General features: G+C 57.7%; 1 protein-coding gene across 1 annotated transcript; it reads right to left on the reverse strand.

Moving 5' to 3' along the window:
* Positions 1 to 320: 320 nt before the first annotated feature.
* Plpp7 (phospholipid phosphatase 7 (inactive)) lies at positions 321 to 15,089 on the reverse strand. Its single transcript, XM_076843073.2, has 2 exons — positions 14,385 to 15,089; positions 321 to 1,563 (listed from the first exon to the last, which is right to left on the reverse strand). The coding sequence occupies exons 1-2, from the start codon at positions 14,833 to 14,835 to the stop codon at positions 1,199 to 1,201; spliced, it is 816 nt and encodes a 271-aa protein (XP_076699188.1). The 5' UTR covers positions 14,836 to 15,089; the 3' UTR covers positions 321 to 1,198.
* Positions 15,090 to 23,580: the final 8,491 nt, after the last annotated feature.

Below are 23,580 nucleotides of genomic sequence, written 5' to 3' on the forward strand. Positions count from 1 at the left end.
TGAGTGAGGAAGGAGCTGGGAGGGCCTGAGGCTGGAGCAGGGGCCTCTGGCTCCCGGGGACAGCCAGCACAGGTTCACTGTCCCGGCCCCAGGCAGAGTGGTCAGGGGCTGAGGGATGTTAAATGGGCTGATGACCGCCAGGCAGTGACAGGGAGGGGGCCAACCGGCCTGGAAAAGCCCAGGGTCAGGCCAGCCTGGCCTGTCACCCCTGACCAGCAGCACGGTGGCCCTGCCTAGCTCCCTCTGCTGTGGCACTCCTCCTGGGAAGGCCACTGTCCGGGGCTATGGCTTTCCATGAGGTAGAAACCACACTATAAGTGTCCGTTTGCATGTCATCTGTATTGTCACGTGAACGCACATCCCAACGGCTGACAGGAAACGACCTATTAGGTCTCACAGAGTCCGGCCCCTGGGGGCCAAAGCCACACGGATGCCCCTGGGCCAGGACCGGGCTCTCTGAGGGCGCAGGCTCCTGGTCTCCCCAGGTTCTGGGTCTGGGCCTCAGGGAGGCCAGCTCGCACCTCAGGTCCTCTGGCTCTCGGGCAGTGCCGTTCCTGGGGTCAACAGCTGTCCCTCAGGAAAAGGGTCCTGTGGTCCAGTAAGTTCAGGAAACATGGCTTCACGAGGTTGAGCAGGACTCCTGGAGCCCTACAGGCGGAGCGCGCAGCACTTCCCAAAGGTATTGGACCACAACACCCTCTTCCCCTGGAGCGCCGGCGTCCGGCGTCCCGTGGGCACCCTTGGAAAAGTGCTGCCCGAAGCTATCGATGACCGTTAATGGCAATGCCACCTGCACTGCGGGGCTTGGGGGAAGTCGCTGGGCATCGTGCTGTGGCGTGGTGGGCACCACCCAGCCCTCAACAGTCATGACGGTGAGAGGATGAGACCGCGCCTGTCCTGCTGTCATGAGTGTTCCCACCTGTGTCCCCGGAGTGGCAGTCAAGCAGGGCCACCGCACAGGCAGGCCCCGGCCGCCTGGAGAGGGCATCTGAGTCCAGGAAAAGGGGCCAAAGGCGTGGCACTGAGAACATGCCAGTCACGGGGCCAGCCTGAGACTGCTAGCTCCAACCAGGAGGGGACGTGGAGGCGAGGCAGCCGTGACCGGGGCCACCTGCTTCCCTGCATACCCACCCTGCCTCCTGCCACTCTCCCGGCCACCCCACGCCCCAGGCCGTGGGCAGGCTGGCAAGCAGGTGGGTCACCAGACAGAGATGAGCATCTGGCAGGTGTTGGAGGACATCCAGACCAGCTCCACCAGGCGGAACTGGAAGTAGCCGATGACGAAGCCCGAGAGGACATCCGTGATGTGGTGGCGTCCGATCATCACGCGGGACAGGCCCACACAGAAGGCCCAGAGCACCAGCAGGATGCGAAGGGGCACTGCCAGCACCAGGTGGCTGAGGAAGAACTTGGACACCATGGCGGCACGGCTGGCGTGCCCAGCGGGGAAGGCGTAGATGTCCATGGTGAGGTAGTCCAGCAGGCTGGGGCTCGTCTCAAATGGGCCGCGCCGCTTGATGAGCTTCTGCACCCCAGCCACTGTCATGATGTCCAGGAGCAGAGCTGTGGGTGAGAGAAGGAGGCCCTGGGTAGTCGGTGCCACCAAGTGGGCCAAGTTCCGGCTCCAAGACCCATCCAGCCTCACCTCCCCTTTGATCACCTCCCTCAGCCACACTGACTTCCAGGCAGGTTCCTGCCTAGGACCTTTGCACTCACTGCCCCACCACCTGGAGTGTTCTTTCTGACATCTGTTTCCTTCTATGTCTGCCTGTAGAAGCCCCCATCACAACCCCCTGCCCTGCTTCATTTTCCTTACAGCATTTCTCACCACCTGACTACTTTGCATTTTCTAATTTTTTCCTTTCTCTTCTCTCCCCCACCTACCACTACCACTCACTAGCAGCCTGAGGGCGGGGGCCCATTTTGCTCTTGAGGCCTTCAGCAAAGGTGCCAGAGGACAGAAAGTGTGGGCAGCTGGTGAGCAGCCACGGGGACCTGGAGGGCTCCCGTGCAGAGACGCGGGCCCTGAAAGGACCTCTCCAAAGATTTCCCCAGCTCTGACAGCGTGGCACGGCTACCCTCATTTTTAAAAAGTTAAAGGGACACTGAGGTCTTGTGCCATTAACCACGCTAGAGAGCACAGTTCAGTGACATTTTGTGTGTTCACAAAGTCTGCCACCAGACCAGCCAGCTACTTCCAGAACCTCCCGTCGCCCCAGCAGGAAACCCTTAAGGAGGCCTAAGGAGGTCCTAAGGCGTCAGGCCCCGCCCCGCCCCGCCCGCCCTCCAGCCACGCCCCCTTTTGCTCCGCCCAGCCCCGCCCCGCCCCGCCCCCAGTCCAGCCTGCCTCTGGCTCTCGGTCCAGGAGGAGCCTCTCCTGGACTGCTCCCCCAGGGGCTGCTGTGCTTGGCTCCCCCACCGTGACGTTTCCTGGGTTCACCCACCCACGTGGTAGCTCACATGGACACGTCATCCTCTGTGTGGCGGAACGGTGATCCACCCGGTGGCTATGCCACCGATCGTCACCTGGCAGTGGACACTGGTTTGTTTCCACTTGGCCACTGGGGACAATGCTCCCGTGGACCTTGTGCGTGAGCATCTGTTGGGGGGGTCTCTGCTCTCGGTTCCTTGGGGTGTGCACTTAGGACTGGGACAGTTGGGTGACAGGGTGACTCTGTGGCTTTTCGAGGCACCCAAACTGCTCTCCACTGTGGCAGCCGTCCCCACTCTGCAGTGGGTGAGGCGGGGCCTGGCAGTGTGGAGCATTCCTACTTGTTGCTCCTCCTTTCTGGAATGTTCTGCCCCTTTCCAACCCCCTGACTCACCAGCATACTTCAGGCCTCAGCCTCAATGTCACCACCTCAGGAGGCCTGTGCTGGCCTCGCAGGGAGGATAGGCCCTGAAGTGTGCACACTCCATGCCCAGTGTCACCAAGGACCCCGCAGTGGTGAGCGGCTGGTGCCTCTGCCACACCTCCCCCTGCACCTTTGGCTCATGGAGGCTGGGGCCATGCCTGATTGTTCTCAGGTTTGTCCCCTGATCTAATAGAGCAGCAGTTACCAAATGCTTGGTGACTCACTGGCCTGAGACTCTTAGCCAGAGGGTGGGCTCATCCCCCGTTTTGGAAGCATTGGAAAGGCCGGGGTCTCCATCATGTCTCTGCTGCCACCCTCCTGTGTGGGTCTGCTCTGCCTCTCTGTGCAGTTAGACGAAGGCCCGTGCCAGGGTGGCAGTTTCACCCAGCTGGTCACAGTGGCATGGACAGCCACCTATGAGGGCTTTGGGCAAACAGCTCCCACCCTCACAAAGGCCCTCTGTGGTTGCAGGTGGCATTGGCAGGCCAGGACACACCTCGGGGTAGTTGCAGAGTCACCGGGGGAACCTACACCTCTGGCCCTTATGTTTCCCTGGCATCAGTGACCCAGGAGACCCCATGGGGTCACAGCACCCATAAGCCCTTCTTTGGGGACAGGGAAGACACCCCCAGAAACAGGTGCAGTGCTGTGTGTCCCTATTTGGGTCACCTAATTCCCTCACCCGTGAGATGGAGATGGTGGTCACTCCTCCCCAGCAAACCAGGCCAAGTGTTTCCTCTCAAGGCCTCCACCCACCCACCCACCCCTGCCCAAGGGCAGCTCAGGTCAGGGATTGTGACTCCAGGTCAAGGTGGCCTGGCTGGAGCCTTCCTGGAACATGGTGGCATGCCACCAGGCGTCAGAGCTGCTGGGTCTCAGCAGCTGCCCAAAGAAATGAAAAGAAACAGTGGCTGCTGGTCAAGTGGACACTTCCACAGTTAGAGCTGAAGGCCCCTGGGATCCTGCCACCAGAGGAGCCCTGTCCAGACCCTCCTCCCCTTGTGTGGAGTGTAGATGTGGTGAAAGCATCAGCATGCTCACATGCAGCTCCAAGCCCTGCTTTTGGAAGTTTTGCCATGCCAATGTCCCCACTTCCACCGCTAAAAGTGTGAGGCCCTGGCTGTCCACACTGCCCCTTGGTCACCAGGGACTCCTCAGCCTTCCACTGTCCCCTGGCAGGGCTGCTGCTCAAAGTCCAGCCTCAGCTTGGGGTTGAATTGTGGCTAACCAGCCCAGGTGCTGCTGACCCAGGCCAGGATTTGGAGCCCTCTGGAGTCTGGGGGCAGTCCCAGTCCTAGAGGAGAGAAGGACTGGGGACAGCCAGATTTCCAGCAAGGGGAAGCCGGAGGGAGGCAGCTGCAAATGATCCCTGGCCCACTGGGTGCCCTCAGCCTAGTGGGACAGCAGGGAAGTCCAGGCCAGGAGGACTTCTGCAGCCCTGTGAGGCCCTCCCTCACCTGCAAGACCCCAAGAATGACCTGGGGGACAGTCTCCCCCACTAGGGGAATGACAATGAAGTGACCTGGGGAGGGGGTTAGATTCACAGGCCCAGAGTCACAAGTGAGTTTTGAGTCCTGTCTTCTATTAAGAACCAGGCCCTCCATCTTCCCACGGACATAGGCCATCACGGGACAAAACGAGCTAATGGTGAACAGGAAGCAGGTGGCAAACCTGTGTGGGGACCTTATATGTCCTTCCTAAGGCCAGGTCTGGCCTGCCCTGGGGCCTGGGGGGCCTGAGGCAGGTGCGTGGATGAAAGAGTTGTCTTCACTGAGGTCCCAGCGGGTCAAGTGACGGGGCCCCAGTGACGAGGCGAGAGCCTCCCAGGGAATGGCCAGGGTCTGGGTGCTGAGACTCTGGGGGCAGCTAATGTGCACCAGACTAGAATCAGGCCCAGAGTCGATGCCACCAGTCACTAGAAGATCTGGGCATCTGCCCGGTTGGTGACCAGGTGGATCAGGTGAAAACCAGGACTGGAACTGCCCAGTGTAAAGCCCACCTCCCCAGCAGAGGTGCCCCGTGGAGAGCTGCTGGGTTCAGGAGGGACGGTCACCTGTCTCCAAATAAAAAAACAAAAAGGCTGGGGATGTGGTTCAGTGGTGGAGCACCCCGTGTTCAATCTCTAGTACCCCCCAAAAAAATACCCAGAACATGAAGCAGAGGAAAATGGTATCTGGTGTCTGACCCTCCTTTGCCTGCTGGGGACACCTCAGAGGTTGCCCGTGTCCCCTGGTTTGAGAAATCCCATGTCTGGGCCTTGGGGAAGCTGCTGATACATCTGGCAGGAGGCATCTCTGAGGCCATAACAGGGTGGACACTGTGCCCTCCCTGCCCTGTGCCTCAGGGTTATCAGGCCCAGCCTACCATCCAGTTGGCCCAGCCCATCCTGGGCCTGGTTCCGTCACTCACCTGACCCCCAGTTCTTGGCCATCACTGTTTTGGGGGGTCCAGGCATATGCCAGGCCCAGGGCTGGTGGGCCAGTCTGGCAGGGCCCTGCAGCCGAGGGGGAGGTGGGCAGCTCCCAAGTGCTTACCCAGAGAATGATGTTATTTCGGGGCTGGCGGGCAGTGACCTTTCCCACCTGGTTTTGAGGGTTGTAAATAGAAGCGGTGTCCACTGGACAGGATGGCTTTCCTCCAGAGCCCACAGCCTCCCTGGCCTCCCACCCCATCCCCCGCCATGCTCCATCCAGCTCCCCCTGCAGGGCCTCTCCCCTCCTCCCGTGTGGCCAGCCCACAGTGAGACTGAGGCGATGCCAACACCCTCAGAGTGTAATCTGGCGCCCAGAAATAGAAGCAAATGACGCTACCTCTCAAGATTCTACGAATTCCACACAGAAAGGTTTGCTGACTTACACCCTGTCCTTGGCTTAGAGGGATCAAGGAGACCCCCATGGAACAAAAGGTCCACCTGGTGGGAGGCTCAGGGGCGAAGGTCAGGAAGGCTGGCAGTCACTTAACCACTCTTCCTGTGTGATTCCGGCAGGTCACTTAACCTCTCTGGGCCTCCGTTTTTGTGATCAACCAGGGTGGTGGCTGTGCACTTGGGTTTCAGAATCAAAGATCAGTGTCAGAGTCACTACTTGCAAATTGCGTGACCTTGGCACATGCATCCCTTCGAGTCTCCCTTCCCTCACTGACACCTGGGGATCAGCTCAGAGGCTGCTCTGAGGGCCACACAGAGTCAGGGATAATAAATGGATGTCACCTGTGACCACAGCAGAGGACGACAGGGCCTCTCATGATGTCCACCCAACATCTCCACCCTCAGTGCCTTGCTCCTCCCATGCAGGAGGCCCTGCTCTCCTGGAGCTCCTCCTATTCCCAAGGCCCTGCTGTCCTGGGGGCTGCCAGCCCCCAGAGCAGGATGAGAACCTCCCTCCTGTCCTCCTTCCCCACTCCGAGGTCCTTGGGGCCTGGGGTGGTCAGGGATCCCGGGCCTGGCAGGAGCCCAAGCTTTCCCAGAGAGGAGCTGCTGGGGTTTGCAAGCCGTGCCTCTGGGGCCTTGGAAGTCAGAGCACCACTTGTGTGCTGATGGCTGGGCACTGGGGACCACGGGGCGGGGGGAGGGGGAGGACAGGGTGTGGTGGCCTTTGGGTTTGGCGTGCTGTCCCCTTGAGGGTGTGCTGGGACAGGCTGCTCAGCCACAGGGCTCTGGGAAATCAGAGCTGGGGAGGGGGAGGGAAGCTGGGGGCTGTTCCACTGTGACCCTCAGGAGCAGGACAGGGCTTCCAGGGGATCCTGGTTAGCTGGCAGGGGGACAGGCCTGTGGACCAATGTCCCTTGCTGGCCAGGAGGGGTCCTGGTGCTTCTGGCCTGGGGGTCAACCCTGCCTCTTAGAGACAAACCCAGGCCTGCATGGCTGGGGTGAGGCAAGTTGGTCTTCCTAAAGGGCATTTGGCTTCAGAATCAGAAGTCTTCACACCACATGTCCCTTGGACAGTCCCCTTTGAGATCCTTAAGGATGTGCAGGGGCACTCCTGGTTGGGATGTCCACGGCAGCATTATTTATGACGCTGAGAACCATGAAATGACCCAGTGCCCTTCAGGGGGAGACAGATGGGACCAGCCATGGCTGTCTAGACAACAGGACGCTTGGCACATCATGTGGATGTGGCTGATGTCCATTCATCACCACCGAAGGAGGGCGGTGGGTGAGCGGAGTGCAAGAAGCAGATCAGAAAACTGCAGGGCCTGCGGGGGAGCCCAGGCTGCACTAGCCGTGAGTGTGCCTGCAGGGTGAGTGTGCCTGCGGGGTGAGTGTGCCTGCAGGGGTGAGTGTGCCTGCGGGATGAGTGTGCCTGCGGGATGAGTGTGCCTGCGGGGTGAGTGTGCCTGCGGGGTGAGTGTGCCGGAGGGGTGAGTGTGCCTGCGGCAGGTCCCCTGCGCTCGCTCTTCACTGGGCAGGAGGACTAAGGGTGACTTTGTTTGTTTTTTTTTTTTTTTGTAATCACGCACTAATTCTCTCTTATAATGAATATGTATCCTTCCGCACATTTTTAAAAGTTATTTTTGCAAAAGGACCACTACTGTAGGACTCCACTCACACAAGGGACCTAGAGGGTTTGAATTCATAGTGGCAAGTAGCATAGGGGCCGCCAGGAGCTGGGGGGCAGTGAAGAGCTGACATTTCAGGGCACAGAGCTTCGGTTTGCAAGGTGAGAAGGTTCTGGAGATGGATGGTGGCCACACAGTGATGCGCATGTTTAATGCCAATAAACTTAGGAGCGGCTGAAAGGGTACATTTAAACACACACACTCTCTGTCTCTCTCTCTCTCTCTCTCTCTCTCTCTCTCTCTCTCTCACACACACACACACACACACACACACACACACACACACAGTTATTCGTAAGCATCAGGGCAGCCCTGCAGAAGGACACGGGCCCTGGGGAGCACTGGGTGAGCAGAGAGGTTGGTGAGGGGAATTGGGGAGGCAGGAAATGTGCCAGATTTTAGCGTTGGGACTCTGCTTGGTTGGTGTGAGAAGCGTGTGTATGTGTGTGTGTGTGTGTGTGTGTGTGCACGTGCACACATGTAGCCTCTCCCGCCCAGGCACCTGCCTCCTGAGTCAGCCGAGCCCCTGGAGGCCAGGGCACTGGGAGTGGGTCCCGGCTTGTCTTCTGCTCCCGGGCCTCAGTGACTTTGAGCTATTGTGTGCCCTCAGGGGGTTTCCACTCTCTCCCCTGAGGACTCCGCATGCCAAGCTAGCTCTAAAGATGAACATGGGCATCGTCAGTATGGCGTCCCCCACTGCCTCCTCCACAGCACAGTACCAAGCGCTGCTGGGCCTGAGTCTCAGAAATGGACTGTGCAGACCCGGCCGCACCTCTGCACAGTGAGTTGGTTCCTTTCTATGGCATCCAAATCCAGGGTGGCTGCCATGGCTGTGTATATAGGACCTGGTCAGGGTGGCCAAAGACCTGGGGGACCCATGGTCACACTGAGCCCCACTGAGACAAGAAGCAAAGCTGGGGACGGGAGGGGAGATTTTACCTCCTGGAGCTGGAGCGAATCTGTCTAAAGACATGGATCAGCCTGAATCTCTCAGTAAGGGACAGGTCACACGAGCCTCGTGGATGGGTTATCACCTAAGTTGTCCCCAAGAGCAAGAGCTGGTGGGCAGGGGAAGGGAGAGCTGGAGGGTCGGCCGAGGGGGCCTGGGTGGGTGGGTGCTTCAGGATGGCTGGGGAAGGTACACGAGGCTCGGGGAGCCGGTTCCCTGCGTCGGCACAGACCGGTGGCTGGGACGAGGATTCCAGATGGGAGCTCGCAGCCTAGCAGGTGTCTCCCTGAGAGCAAAGGCCAAGCTGGCAGAAGAGCAGGAGAGACAACGGCCAGCTGCAGCAGAGCTCCTTCCTGGGGGCAGGGGGCAGGGCAGCTCCCTTTCTCCAAGCTCCATCCCTGTGGAAGAGTGGGAATGGGATCCCTGGTGCCAGTCCTTGCAGCAGGACCCAGGGAAGCCAGAGGCTGGGAGGAGCAAGAAGAGGTCCTGCTGAGGGGGGCCACAGCTTGCAGAGAGGCCACCACAGCCTTAGACAGAAAGCACGTCTGCAAGGCTGTCCACCCTGCGACTGTCTGCCCGACCTGGGACTGATGCCGTCGTCATCAATCTTCGCGACGGAGCAAGCCTCCGTGTTGCAAAACGCCTGATGTAATCCTCCTGGGTCTGGTCTGGATGGAGCTCCCTCTGCTCCACCTCCTTGAACACGCCCCAGATCACCGTGGCGCGTCCCCACGGCAGAGCACTACTACTCCAGAAGAAGCACCGTGCTCGGGGAAGGCCTGGTGGGGCGACATGAGGCTGAGCCCAGTGTTGCTTGAATCACCTCTCGCGGTAAGAGAGAATCACGAGAGGGTGCTCGGCTCCACTAGGGAACCCCAAATCCAGCCTCAGTGAGAGGAGGGTTCTGTGAGAAAAATCAGATCAAGTGTTGGCGAGGGTGTGGGGAACCTGGAGCCCCTGGAACACAAGACAGGACTGCCACCAAGGAAAATGGCCCCGGTCTCCAAACAGCTGCACAGAATCACCATTGGATTCAGCAGTTCCACTGAGTTCACAGGAGGAAGAGATGAAGGGACAGCAGGACTCAGGGCAGCCTCAGGCACAATCGCCACAGGGCGACAGACGCTGGCACAAGCCGAGATCCAGCATCACACAGACTACTTACTCTTCAGCCACAAAAGGGAAGGCAATTCTGACCTGTGCTATCGCGTAGATGAACCCTGGGGACATTATGTGACATAAGCCAGTTACAGGAGGACAAATACTATGGGGTCCACCTACATTAGGTCCCTAGAGCCAAATGCATAGGGACAGAAAGCCACCACGTGGTGGCTCCTGGGTGTAGGGGGGAGGGAGCAAAGGGGGGTTAGTTTTATTGATGAACATGTTCTGGAGGTGGACGGTGGTGACGGTGGTGACAGTTGCATGGCACTGAGCTTAATGCCACTGAGCCGCACACAAAAATTATTGAAATAACTTGTATGTTCATATAAATCAAAGCCAGGTCCTCATGCGTGACAAAGCATGTACTCCACCAAGGAGCTGCACCCCACCCCAACACACATGTATCACCCTAACAAACAAAGAATGACCTATACAAATGGACTGTTTTCATATTCAGGAAAATTTTGACAGGAGGCACACACCTGTAAACCCAGCAGCTTAGGAGGCTGAGGCAGGAGGATTGCGAGTTCAAAGCCAGTCTCAGCAATTTAGGGAGACTCTGTTTCAACATAAAAAAATAAAAAGGGCTGGGGATGTGGCTCAGTGGTTAAGCACTGTTGGGTGTTCAATCCCCAGGACCAAAAAAAAAAAAAAACCCACACACTTTAATAAAGGACTCAGATCATGGCAACAAGACATAGAGCATTTCCCACCCCAGAAGAGGCCCATAAGGAAGGAGGACAAGGTTGGTGAACGGGGATGGGTTGGCTACCTGTCACCTAACTCCCTTGGGTTCATCAAGCTGGGGCTACAGGGGAGGGATAAGAAGGAGCGTGGGGTCATTTTACTGGCACTTCAAGCCGGAGAGGACCTGGCAGGAGGTGGCCTGGGCCTTCTGATAATGATGGTGTCAACACTGCTGCTGCTGCTGATAACAATTGTAGTTACACAAGCATCACCCAGCATTAGTACACGCCAAACACTGTGTGATTCTTCAGTGAAGACTCCCAACAACCCACTTAACAGATGAGGAAACTGAGGCTTCAAGAGGTGAAGTCCTTGCCTGAGCCCACAGCAAGGCTGGGATTTGTACCCAGGTCTGGTTGAGGTCATTTTTTTTTTTTTAATCTTTATTTTCATATGGTGCTGAGGATCGAACCCAGGGCCCTGCACATGCCAGGCCAGCCCTCCACCACTGAGCCACAACCCCAACCCTGAGTCTACTTTTTCCAGCTGCTAAGATTGCTTCTGGCCTGGCAAGTTGGAGCCATGGCAGAGTGTACTGCGGAGGGAGGGAGACGGGGGGAGGGGGAGGGCAAGGGACCACTGCTGCGAGGTGAGCAGAGCCGAGGACAGGGATTCTCTGGCCTAGCTGGCACCCTTCCTAGGCCCCAGGAGGAGACTGCCCAGGAAGTCGGCCACGCTCTGGGGCAGAGGGGGTGGGCAGGGCTGGCCGAGGGCTCCCTCATGCTCCAGGCAACCATGACTTTGGCCTTGTACTTAACCAGCTTCCTTGGAACCCCCAGCACCGCCCTGTGCCCTCATTGCACAGATCCTGAGACACAGCCAGAGTGGGAACCAAGTTTGCACAGAGTACGGGTCAGAGCAGGGACTTGGACAAGCCCCGTCTGACCCCAGCGCCTGAGCGCCAGGACTGGAAGTCACCCCAGCCCCTCCAAAGACTAAATGGCAATGGGTGACTGCAGTTCCTGCTCAGGGGACAGCCAGCTTTCCTGAGGTAGAGACGGGGGTCCACAGTCCTCCTGGGGGTCAGGGCAGAGCTGCAGGGCGAGAGCCTACTGTTGGCATTGGAGGCAGTGTTTTCCCACCAAGCTGCTTCCTGGCCCAGACCCGCCTGCTCCACCTGGCCAGCGAGAGCAGCTGTTCTGTGGCAGGTCCTCATCTGTGATGGTCTTGGCACCTGGACACACAGACAGAAAACCTCCTCCCAGACCTGCTCAGGCCGCAGTGGAGTGAGCCTAAGGGTGACACATCTGCGCCTCAGGCCGCGGTGAGGGGAAGGTGTGGCTTGCAGCCCGGAGGCCTTGGATCTGGTTCCTGGACCAACCCGCACAGCTGTGAGGGTGGGCAGGTCACCTGGTCCTCCTGAGCCCAGTCTACTCATCTGTCAAATGGACATATTGACATTGCCCTCGAAGATCATCCAGGAGGCTTTTTGCAATCTAAAATCCTAGCTGTTGACAGCAAGTAGTACATAAGGAAGCTCAATAAATGATGTCCTTAAAGATTTAAAAAGTGACTGTCACTTCAGAAGGGAGGCATGGCTGGGCATGGTGGCACACACCTGTAATCCCAGCTGCTCAGGAGGCAGACGCAGGAGGGTTGCAAGTTCCAAGCCAGCCTCAGCAATGGCAAGGCACTAAGCAACTCAGCGAGACCCTGTCTCTAAATAAAATACAGAATAGGGCTGGGATGGGCTCAGTGGTCAACAGCCCCTGAGTTCAATTTCCAGTACCAAAAAAAAAAAAAAAAAAAAAGAAGGGGAGCGTCTCCAATCTTGTTCTCTGCCCTGTGGGGCACACACTCCTGGGCCCATAGCAGCTAAGAGCTGCCAAGAGCCAGAAACCTAATCCAACAAGTGAGTTGCAAATTTTTAAACACCTGGGGCAGGCCTAATTTCTATTTTTTTCTTCCAGTACCAGGGCTTGATCCCGGGGCCTCCTGCACACTAGGCAAGCGCACACTAGGCAGGTGCACACTAGGCAAGCACTCTATCCCCGAGCAAACCCAGCCTCAGGCGGAGCTTTCCTAAAAGCCGATGCTCGTGCGTGAGGCACAGACTGAAGAGGAGCTACTTTAGGTGGTGAAGGGAGCAGCTGCTAGCACACCCCTCTGGTGGGGAGCCACCCCTTACCCCCTTACCGGAGCACCTACTGTCTGGGGACAGCTGAGACCCTGATTTCTTCCCTGATCCTCACCTGCCCGAAGTTCCCTCACCCTCCTCAGGAAGGGGCAAAGTAAAGGTAGAATAACGCCTGCGCCCCTGGCTAGCTGCAGCACCATTACCCTGGGCTCAGGTTCTTCTTATTTTTTAATATTTATTTTTTACTTCTAGGTGGACACATATCTTTATTTTGCTTATATGTGTTGCTGGGGATCGAACCCAGTGCCTCACGTGTGCTAGGCAAGTGCTCTGCCCCTGAGCCCCAGCCCCAGCCCCAGTTTCTTCCTCTTTAAATGCTCAGAGGTCATGGTGCAGGTGCAAAGTGCCGTGTGGTTCACGCACAGCTTGGCATACAGTAAACACTCAGCAAAGCTCAGCACCATCCCCTGTGTCACCTCCTGGGGAAGGCAGGCAGGAGCCCATGGGGTCTGGAGCCCAGGCCCCGGAGAGCGCGTCCCTGTCCCACCTCGGGCACCAGGCAACCTAACTCCAGCACAGTGTTCTCAAGCCACAGCCCTCCATGGCTCTTGTGGGCACCAGAGAAACCTAGAGTGGGAGCAGATTCTGCCCACCAGACTCTGTCCCTCCCTCCCAAGGTCCTGGTAAATCACCTGCAGAGAGCAGAGGCCTGTAGGTCAGGCAGGCCAGGTGCAGATCCCAAGCTGAGGCTTGGTCAGAGTGCTTTATTTATAGGAGCCTCAGTTTCCTAATCTGTAAAATGGGAATGACAGGGGGCACAAAACTCACGGGACTTTTTTTGAGGGTACTAGAGATAGAACCCAGGGGCGCTTAACCACTGAGCCACATGCCCAGCCCTTTATTATATTTTATTTAGCGACAGGGTCTCATGAGTTGCTTCGGACCTTGCTAAGTTGCTGAGGTGGCTTTGAACTCACAATCCTTCTGACTCAGCCTCCTGAGCCCCTGGGATTACAGGTGTGGGCTACTGTGCTTGGCATCGCAAGACTTTTTATTTGGAATAAAATAATAATAATAATAACTTAGTGATAAAAACGAGAGGCTTAGGCAGTGGTGGACCCAGCCAGCTCCTCCCCAGGTTTCTGGTTGTTTCTGCCTCCCTCCCCGCATGGCACCCCTGAGCGTCAGGCCCCAGACTCAGTCCCTATAACTCCCTCTGGAACGGAAGTTCTCTGTGGCCCAACTCACACCCCTTTGGAACCAAGACTCCTGTTACCATGTTGTTTTGCCCGCCTGTCCCCTGAATGCTGGCCATGTGTTGAGGGGTGGGAAAACCCTCCCAGGCTTGGCCTGGAGGTGGAGGCTGATTCCCTGAGTGCCCCGGGCATCTGGAGGTGTCGCACGGGGGCGGAGGAGCGCTTGTCTTCCACATGGGTCCCACAGGGCAACAGGCAAGGACAGACGGTACTAACCGAGAGGGGCTGGTGGCAGCCAAGACATCGGAGACACACCAATAACCAGTGCCCCCTGCCCCCCCACGTCAGCCACTCTCCTGGGAAGGAGCAGGTCAGGACCCCAGGAGGCTCTGAGTGGGAGGGACCCCAGGTCCTGTGGGGAGAAGCCTGGCATCTTACAGGTCCCTGAACCCAGCCGGGTGGGGGTTCTGGGGGGCATCACAAGTGCTGCCTGTGTTGGTCAAGGACAAGGACCCCAGCTGTGGGCGGAGTCGAACAAGGACGCCTGCTGCCCAGGACACCCCTCAGGCCCTTGAGGCCACTGCCCAGCCCCAGGTGCCCCCTGAGCAGAGGTGCCCTTTGTCCAGAACAGGCCCCTGGAGCTTCCCGCTGACCTCTGCCTTCTCTCAGCCCTCACTTTGCGAGGGGCCTCCTTGGTGTGTCAGGCTCTGGCTTCCCCAGGCCAGAGGCCTGCCTGTTTCTGGGGCGCCCTTCCTACTTAAACTCATTAGCTCAGTCCAGCTGGCTTCTGAGGCCCTGCTGGTCCTGCAGGGCGGGGCGGGGCCGGCGGGCACACTCACCCAGGAGCAGGTTCATGAGCACCTCCTGGCCGGCCAGCGTGCTGCTCTTCACCAGGCAGAGGATGGTACCCCCAATCCAGGGGATGCCGTGGCCGGTGATGCCAATGAGCTTGACCATGGAGCGGGCACTGCCCCAGGACGCAGCCCGGCCAGCACATACCCCCAGCCGCTTGGACATGCAGATGTCGATGGCCAGCAGGGAGTTGAAGGCGATGCCCTTGAAGGAGGGGTTCAGCTGCATGCAGTCCTCCTCGGGCAGCTGCTGAGATTGGCGCCGCTCGCGGGCCCCGTCACCTGTGGGTGGGGGCTGCGCCGAGGGCCCCGAGGCCTTCCTGCCCGAGCTCCGGGGCTCTGGGGTGCCCTTGGGGGGCTGGTTCAGGGACAGGAACTCGGCCCTGTTGAGGACATTGCTGCGGTCCCGGGCGCGGGCCCGGCTCTGGGAAGCTGGCATGGTGACCTCGCTCACCCTGAGCAGGCCGGTGCCAGCCCGGCTCGCACTCCGAGGGCCTTCTCCCCAAAGGCAAGGGCCGGCCCGGCTGCCGCTGCCTGCTTCGCAGCAGCGGCTGTTAAATATAGAGTGGAGGATTGCATGTGGCTGTTTACCTCCGGCTGCCACCAGGCTCCGAGGGGATGTCAGCGCCAGCTGGACAGCCAATGAGCCCACCCATGCCGGGCCAGCGCCAATGGAGCTGCAGGGAGGTGGACGAGTCCACAGCTGCCGCCTGGCTGCCTGGGCCTGGGCTATTTAAATCTGCCAATGGCTTGTCCCTGGGCTCTAGGGCACTCTGGGAAATGTAGTTCTGCTGTTCTGGACTCAGCTGTGGCCTCAGCATCTGGCCCAGGCAGAGTCGGGTCCTGGTTTAACCCCTGAATTTACCAGGTTCCCTCTGAGCCGTCCAGACCCCTGGGAGCCAGGCCTGCCTGCCCCCTTGGCCTGGGCAGCGTGGACCTAGTCCCATGGGCTGCAGGTGGAGCCCCGGCCACAGGCCTCTCTGGGCACCAGATGATGGAATTGGTGACATCACTAAGAGCATCATGCTGGGTCCCTGGGGCCAGGCCAGCTCCTCCCCCGTGACAGTACTTCATTAAGGTGGCAGCTGGGTTTTCCTTCCCTCTCTCTCTTTTTAAATCTGTGAATATGGTGTGGTTGACGGCAACCCAATCGAATGCAGTCTGAGGTCTGATTTCGTCAGAGGGAGGGGTAGTGGATGGTGGATAACAGGTCAGCCAATGGAGGTTGCCAATGGTACCTGGTACTCTGAGTTTTGCCAAGGACAGGAGAGCCACAGCAGCTGCAGGCAATGCACAGTTACCGAGAGCCGGGCCCCGTGCTCAGAGCTCTGTCCCTGTCTCCGGGAAGCAGTAGGGTTTTCATGAATGACACAAAAACGGTCACAAGTGTGCAAAGGTGCTGCAGGGCCACAAACCAGGGCTCTGGGTCTGATCTGGGGGTCAGAGAGGGCTTGGCCCAGGAAGGAAGAGAAGGCGAGAAGCGCTGGGCAGGGGCAAGCCCTCTGCACTGGAAGGACAGAGGCCAGCGTGGCTGGCATGTGGGCCGAGGCCGAGAAGCTGCTGTCCGGAGAGGTCCTGGCTAAAGATTTGGGATATGAGCTGGGCCTCCCCGTGGCTACCTAGGTGACCTCTGGGAAGAGCCCTCTTAGGGCCACCTGGACCTGTGTATGGGGGCTGCCTGGAAGAATCAGAAGCAGACATCCTGGTCTCACCACTCGGGGAAGCCACTGATGACCTGCCTGCCCAGCCCAGATGGAGGCAGAAGGCTGAGATTTCTCTACCAGATATGGAGCCTGCCACAGAACCAAGGCCCACCCCACAGTCTCCCAAGGACAGGAAGTGTGTGGGGTGGAGTGAACACTGGCCACAGGGGCTCTGCCACCTGTCAGTTCTGAGTCCTCCAACAAGTCACATCCACGTCCCTGAGCCTTGGTTTTTCCACCTGCAACATGGACGTAAGAGTGCCTACCTCTCAGGGTCTTTGCAGAGTTCAGTCCCTACCACAGAGTGAGCCTTGGGCTCTGTGGGTTAGAAACTGATTCCATTTGACACAGAAGCACAGTCTCCTCTCCCCTCTGAGAGCCCCCTTCAGAAGGACCTGCCCTCATCCCTGAGGGGTGAATGAAGCCAGAGCCCAGGAGCCCTCCATGTGAGGTTCCTTGCAAACACCCTGGCTGGGTCCAGCTGGGCTAGACTGGGCGAGGCTGGCCTCACTCCTCCTCTTCCTCTTCCAGAGGGTTCCACTCAGATTGAGGCACTCTGGTGGCAGGGAGGCCCCAGGCTGCGTTCCATCCTGCCCTCTGGTGTGTGCTGTCTCACCCTGCACTCAGAGGGCTGTGCTTTGTCACTGACCCGACTTAACCAGTGATACCTCCATATCACAGACGAGGAAGCCGAGGCTCGGAGGGATAAAGGCAGGAAACCAAAAGTAGGGGGGTCCAGCTCCTCAGCAGTCCCTGGGCTGGGGAAACCAGGGCCTTTGGACTCAGATCTCTCAGGCCACAGGGATCTGCTTGCTCAGCTCTCCACAGGGCACCCACCTTACCCTCCCTGGGCGGGGCCCATGACCTGGGCTGGCCTCCGCAGGGGCTAAGAAGCCCAGCCCAGCAGGGGCTATTAATAATACCCAGAGGCTGTGTCAGCATTTTGGGCTAGCTGCAGCTGCCAGTAGTTTGGGGGACGCCACAGGGTCTCATTTACCTTCAGCCCGGCAGTGGTTAAGACACAGGCTCTAGAGAGGGATGGCCCCAGGTTCAAACCACTTCCACTGAATGACCATAGGCAGGTCCTTCCATGCTGCCCAGCCGGTTTCCCCCTCAGAGGGCTGGTGAGGGAGTGATGTGAAGGCTCACTCAGCCCAGAGGAAGCACAGGGGAAGCTGTACTGGCTTCCCCTGTGACCCCGAGACTGCTGCTGTCCTCGGTAAGCTGGGGTGACCCTGGGCAAGTTCACCGACAGCTGAGAAGCAAGTGCTGTTCCTCAGTCCATAGACTTCCATGAGTGTGCACCTCACAGTCCTCCGTCAAGAGTCTTGGGAAGCATTCATTCATTCCTTCAACACTTTCATTGATCTCTTCCTGCGGTCCAGCCAGGGAGGCCGGACACGCGGCCCTGACACAATTAGTGGTCTGTCGAACGCCACAGTATCACCTGGTTTTTTTCTTACTGTGTAAATGTTACTACTTTTTGAAGTACATGCAATAAATACAGACTACCTATGGGCCCCTTCACGCTTTCTGTATCTGGGCACCGCAACAGGACCCACCAGATCCCACGGGGTGTGCCAATGCACTGTTTCACTTAATGGCTTTAACACACAGGGGTGTGTGGGTCAGGATGGCCGTCTTGGAATGGTGTTGAATACACGTCACAGCGTAGAAGCAGCTCGTCTGGAGTGTAGCATGAGGCAGCCCACATCACTGCCACGTCCCAGAGGGCAGACACGGGGACATCCTGTGGCCATGTGGCCAAGTGGAACACTCAGGACACTGTCGCCTTTCCATTTATGGAGACACTGTACACCAACCAAGCATTATTTTAATAGTCAGAAAAGAATATACGTTAAACAAACTATATCTATGTGTGAAACAGCTGCATATCCAGCACAGGCATATTTGTCTATTGAGATAGACAAATATACAAATAGACATTTAAAATAGGATTGTGTTGAACATTCTTTAAAAACTTAGCTCCCGTTTCACCCACCTATGTAAGCCTAGCCACGTCCCCATGACGACCCCTTTATTTTCCTAGGCTGCCTGATAAGCCTGCTGTCACACAGTGGACACCATCTATATAGGCCACTCCTCCATCGTTTAGGTTGATCCCATTTTGTGACAACTGTACTCGAAACTGCCCCAGGATGGCCATCCTTATCCACATGTACCTGTTCATTAAGCAGAATATAAAGGAAGGGTTAAAGTGGCAGGTGCCAAGTGAAACAGTGACTTGGGGGCACCCCATGGAGTCTGCTGGGCTGACCTGAGCTCTCGGGTGCAGTGCTTAGAGGGACCATGGACAGTCCTGGGCAACAAGGTGAAGTCCAGCCTCCCTCTGCCCATCTCAGAGGAGGAAGAGCAGACTCAGTGGTGACGTCACCTGTGAGGCCAAGGCCAGAGCTGGGACTTGGGCCGGCCGGTGGCTCTGACTCGGCCTGAGACCTGTCTACACGGCCGTGCAGCCCAGGGATCTGCACAGCCTTCTGTGCCAGCACTGTGGACTGCTGAGGGTCAGGGTGGGGGCCATGTGGCTTGCCAGAGCCCACAGCTCTACCAGGGTCCAGATCCAGCCCTCAGCCTAACTCTCTAGCTCTAACCACTTGTCGGCACTGCCTCTTCCCTGAGAGCAAGTTTCCCGGCAGCTTTGTGGGCCCTGGTGCAGTCTGGACATTGCAGCTTCCAAGTGTCTCAGATTCCTTTCCCCCCATTAAGAACAAGCATATTCCTCAGTAACTTGCACTTCACACTTGCTGCAGGAGATTCGGAGGGCAGGTCCCTGCACCACCTGGTGGGACCTCACAGCAACTTCACAGACAGGTGCTTTGTCCCAGGGCACCAATAGAAAGACCAAAGCTCGGAGGCAAAGAGATTCTTTCCAGGCAAGCAGTGAGCCAGATTCAAACATCACCCTACCCCCACCCCCTGCTGTTTTTTCCTTTTATTTACTTATTTTTTGAAGTATGTGTCACTATTTAACAACCCACACACTCTGCTTATTTATTCTGTGGCTAGTGGTGTTCATGGTCTGTGTTCTCCTACTAACACAGCAACACCCAGGGGCAGGAACCACTGTCTCTTTGCTCATGGGTGACACCCAGGTGAACAGGCAGAGTTTGGCAATAGTAGACACTCCATAAATATTGCAAGAATGACTGATTCCAGAGCCCAGCTCTAATCTACTGCAGACCTGGCAATCAAAGACCACCGGCCAACACAGGGCTGTCGTTTGGGGTGATGATCCCAGAAGAGAAGGGGACGCCAGGGGCGGGGGGCTGGAGCAGGGGCCGGGAGTCCCGCGGAAGGCAGTTTGCCTCCTCCCCAGCCCTGGCGCCCCGCCGCGGATCGCTTTCTCAGTTCGCATTTCTGAGGCCGCTCCTGGGTTATTTTGGTCAGGAAACCTGATCCTTAGCAGGGTTTATTTTAGCACCTTGGAGAACTCCCAGTGCCGCACCCGATCCGATCCCGCAGCGCCGGTCTGCTGTCACTCCCTCCGTCCTGCCCCGGCGGCGGGCATCGCTGCTCCCGGTCTGCGCTCGAGCGGCCTCTGGGTCGCGGCGTCCCTGCAGCGCCCCGCGCGTGGGCTTCGCACCCGTCGGAGGCCTGGGAGCGCGCGGTGCAGGGGCGCGGGCTCCGAATGCCTGGCCTCGCCTGGCGCGGGTCCCGAGACGCAGCGGTCCCAGGGGACCAGGAGGGGAGCACGTTACACGCCTGGAACTGGACTGCAACGTCGGGGGCTCCCAGAAGCCTCCAGTGTGGGGAAGTCGAGCCCCGACGCAGAGAGACGAAGTCTGCCCCCACTGGCTCAGCCCCACACTCACGCCTGACACACCCCATGCAGAACGCACCCTGCCACATGCACATGCTCTTATCCTCACGCCCACAACACAGGTGTGCTCGCCAACACCCACACCAGCGCTCACCCACTTGTCTACATAGACACAGTCTCCACAGACACACAAACACACATCCAGAACACACCCTATGTACTCTTATACAGTCTCACACAAGGCAAGTAGCACACGGTGCACACACACTGGCTCCTAGGCTCACTCACACGTTGCACACACCCACACCTTCACAGACATGTGGGCACTCCCACCGCACAGTCACACAGAGCTGTCACGTACATCCTTGCGCACACAGATGTACAGACTGTCACACACAAAGACATGCTCACCACATACTCTAACCTACACAGGAGCACTGGCTCTCTTGCCAGCTCATCCCCCACCCCTGGAACAGCGCCCGCCCTCCACCAGCTCCACATGGGACACACTTGTCAAACAGCTCACTCACACGCTTCCTGATTTATGATGACCAATGCTTACGACCATTACAAATGTGGAGCTGTACTTATTATTTTTACCGCTTCATACTCCGTTCATCATTCCTGGAGTTACCCCTCAACATCCCACTGCCCTGCAGGGATATGAGTGCCATTGTCTTCTGGCCTTGACTGTGGTCTCTTATCTTCTGAGTGCCAGGCGCCCTGAGGTGACCAGTCAGTAGTGGAGAGTGAGCTAGAAGCCCCAAGCCCAACCTGCCCCTCTACACACTGTGGCTCTGAAGGTGGCTGAACCAGCCCACGCCTCCAGATTTGCCACCAGTGCAAACAGCAGGTTCCATGCCCTTGCCCCAACACTCCACCTTTCCTCCACCCTCGGGGGTGGGGTGGTGTCATTACAGAGCTGGGGCCAGGAGACCTGGGTTCTAGTGGTGATCCCTCCCTTGATGACCTTGCTGAGACTGGGTTGCCCATCTGCAGAGTAGGGTAGCCTGGCCAACTCCCCATCTCTGAAATCCCGTACCTGTTCACCTGGCCAGGCCCAGCCTGCTCCCTGCAGAGGGGAGGACCAAAGGGGATGCAGAATGGGCTCTGCACCTGGATCCCCTCCTGGCCCCTCCGCAGCCCCTTCGGACACCTGCCCAGCCCTCTGGCCCCACCCACCTGTCTCCCAGGTGAACATTCCAAGCCTCACCATTGGCTTTCTGGCTGGTTCCAAACAGTTGGGGAGAGTACCCTGTCTCCCAGGGCAACAGAATTCCTGCATTTAACAGTTCCCTCGGGTCTGCACAGCAAGGACTTTTCTCTCTTTCAAAATGTCTTTCTGGTCATATCATGACCCCACCTCTGGAGGCAGTGAGCCCTTGGAGGACCTACTGTGGCCCTGAATGCAGGTTGGTCTATGAGGGACAAGAAGCCCTGGGAGTGTCTTTGGCGGCCGCTGAACATGAGGGCCCTACAGTTCCAGGGAACTGCTGGAAAGCACCCACTACACAGGAGCCATCTGGCCTCTGGGTCCTAGAGCCAAGCTGCCTGGTTCATCCTGCCCTCCCTGTTGGCCAGCCTTCAATGTCCTCAGCTGTAGAGTGGGATGATGACAGGCCTGGCTCCTGGGGCCATTGTGGAGGGCCTGAAGGAGGATGCATGCAAAGCTCCAGTTCCCAGTGCTCTCTGCAGGGAGACGCTGCAGCCTCCCTCTGCAGACTGGAGGCCTCTGGGCATGCTCAGGGTTGCATGTGAAAACCCAGCTGGCTGGGGGTGGAGTTGCTTCTACCTCTGACTTCCTGTGTAGCTTTGGGTTTCTACAACCTCTCTGGGCCAATGTACTAGGATTGGAGGAACAGGGAAGGACAGCCACTTCCTCCTCCTCTGACCTCCGAAATTGCCATACTGAGGAGTTGACCTCACTATCTCTCCAGGTGGAGGACAGGGGCTGTGCACCTTTCCCCTTCCCCAGGAATGTCTTGGCAAGGAGTCTGGGGAAGGCGAAGGGGAGGGACAGGGAGGGGACAGGAAGGAGTGTAAAGTGCCCCTGAGGTATCTGCAGCCTCCAGCAGATGTCTCTTCCCCTGCTCTGCAGACCCTGGTGCTTCACTCTTGCATGACTGGGCCATGAGCCTTCTACATATGCTGAGTCTTCCCTGGGTCTGTGCTCAACACCCACAGCCCTGTGGGGAGGCAGGAGGACCCGAGGGCCTGAGAGGTGGCAGGATCCCCATCCTGATGGGCCCTTCAGGAGCTGGGGCAGGGAATACAGGAGCTGAGCCCTTGTCTTCAGACTCTTGCCACCCATCTCGGAGCCTGGTCAACCCTAATCCTGCAGATCAAGACAGGGTCCTGCGTAGGGGTGATATGAAAGGGAAGCAGGTGAGGAGAGAGATCTTCTGCTCTGTGAATCCTCACCCTGTGGGTGCTCCCTAGTGGTCAGTCCCATCTTAGCCAGGAGGGTCTGGGATCCAGACCGCACGGGCAGCATGCTCCATGGAGTGAGTGTGGACTTTGGAGGTGGCCATGCGTGGGTTGGAATCCACACTTAAAAGTCCCTGGGTTTTCCCTGTCTGTAGAGCCCACAAGGATCCCACCCAGGATCAAGGTGAAGGATGAAGGAGACAATACTGGCTCTTGCAGGGCCTGACACACAGTGGGTGCTTATTATTGCCATACCCAGGGCCCAGGGAAGTAATATCACTTCCAACGGGCCTCTAGGGGACCCTATCCCCAGGAAATCACTTCCAGGACCTTACTGTTTAACTATGCAGTTCAGACCAGTGGCCTCTGTCTTTCCACAAAGGGACATGACCAAAATGGGCGGAGCCGCCTTGAACTTTTGGCCAGGACAGCATCCCTGCCCTGGAGGAACAGCTGGGCCAGTGGAGTCTGCTGTTTCAGGCACTTGGGGTGTTGGGTGATGGGAGATGAGATGCATGTCCTAAAAGTTAATATCTTCCTTACATATGAACAGAATGCAATAATGATGATCATATGGGTAGAAGGTGTTGAAAGCGTGGGGAGTCTCAGAGGTGGGGAATGTTTCGTGGGAGCCCCAAGTTCATGGTGAGGGAGGTCACTGTGGGTTAAGAGGCCAGAGAAGATTTCTTCCCAGAAATGAAAGTTCATACTGGGTCTCTAGGGAACCTGTGTGTTGACCGGGGTTCTGCCATGTGGTCAGACAGTCCATGAGGGCAACCCCGTGGCACTGGCTCAGCTACCTGCCAATTTTGGTCTGAGTCTAGGAATAAGGACTAGGAATAAGCTACCAACTCATTGAACTGGAGAAGAATGACCCCTTCACTAGACCAGGGACACAGGCCGATGGCAATGGCTAAGGTGAGGATGTGGCTCGGGGAAAGCCAGCAGCCACTTTAACTAGTTACTTCCTGCTCTGTGACTCAGCTGGTGCTGCAGGGAGATAGATCACTCAGTCTGTCTGGCCCTCCTTCAAAAGTCCCCCAAATGACCAGAACCCTGACATGTTCTGGGTCTGGCAGGAACCACCTGTCCTGCACCCTGCTATGAATATCTGTGGAAGTCAGAATCATGGGGTGTAGTGGAGGTGGGTGTGTGACTGTACTTAGCAGCAAGGTTTTCTGATGTCACAAATCATTTGGCCTTTCCCTGGGGTTGAAAGATAGAGGAGGGGCTGCTGGCATGTGGTCCCTTGGAAAGACTCATTGCTTTCCCA

This window comes from Callospermophilus lateralis, chromosome 2 (assembly GCF_048772815.1).
Source record: "Callospermophilus lateralis isolate mCalLat2 chromosome 2, mCalLat2.hap1, whole genome shotgun sequence".
NCBI classification, from domain to species: Eukaryota; Metazoa; Chordata; class Mammalia; order Rodentia; family Sciuridae; genus Callospermophilus; species Callospermophilus lateralis.

Coding starts and splice junctions, on each gene's coding strand:
- Plpp7 (XM_076843073.2), bottom strand. CDS start 14,835: ATGCCAGCTTCCCAGAGCCGGGCCCGCGCCCGGGACCGCAGCAATGTC. Junction 1,564..14,384: donor GCTCATGAACCTGCTCCTGG/GTGAGTGTGCCC, acceptor TCTCACCCACAG/CTCTGCTCCTGGACATCATG.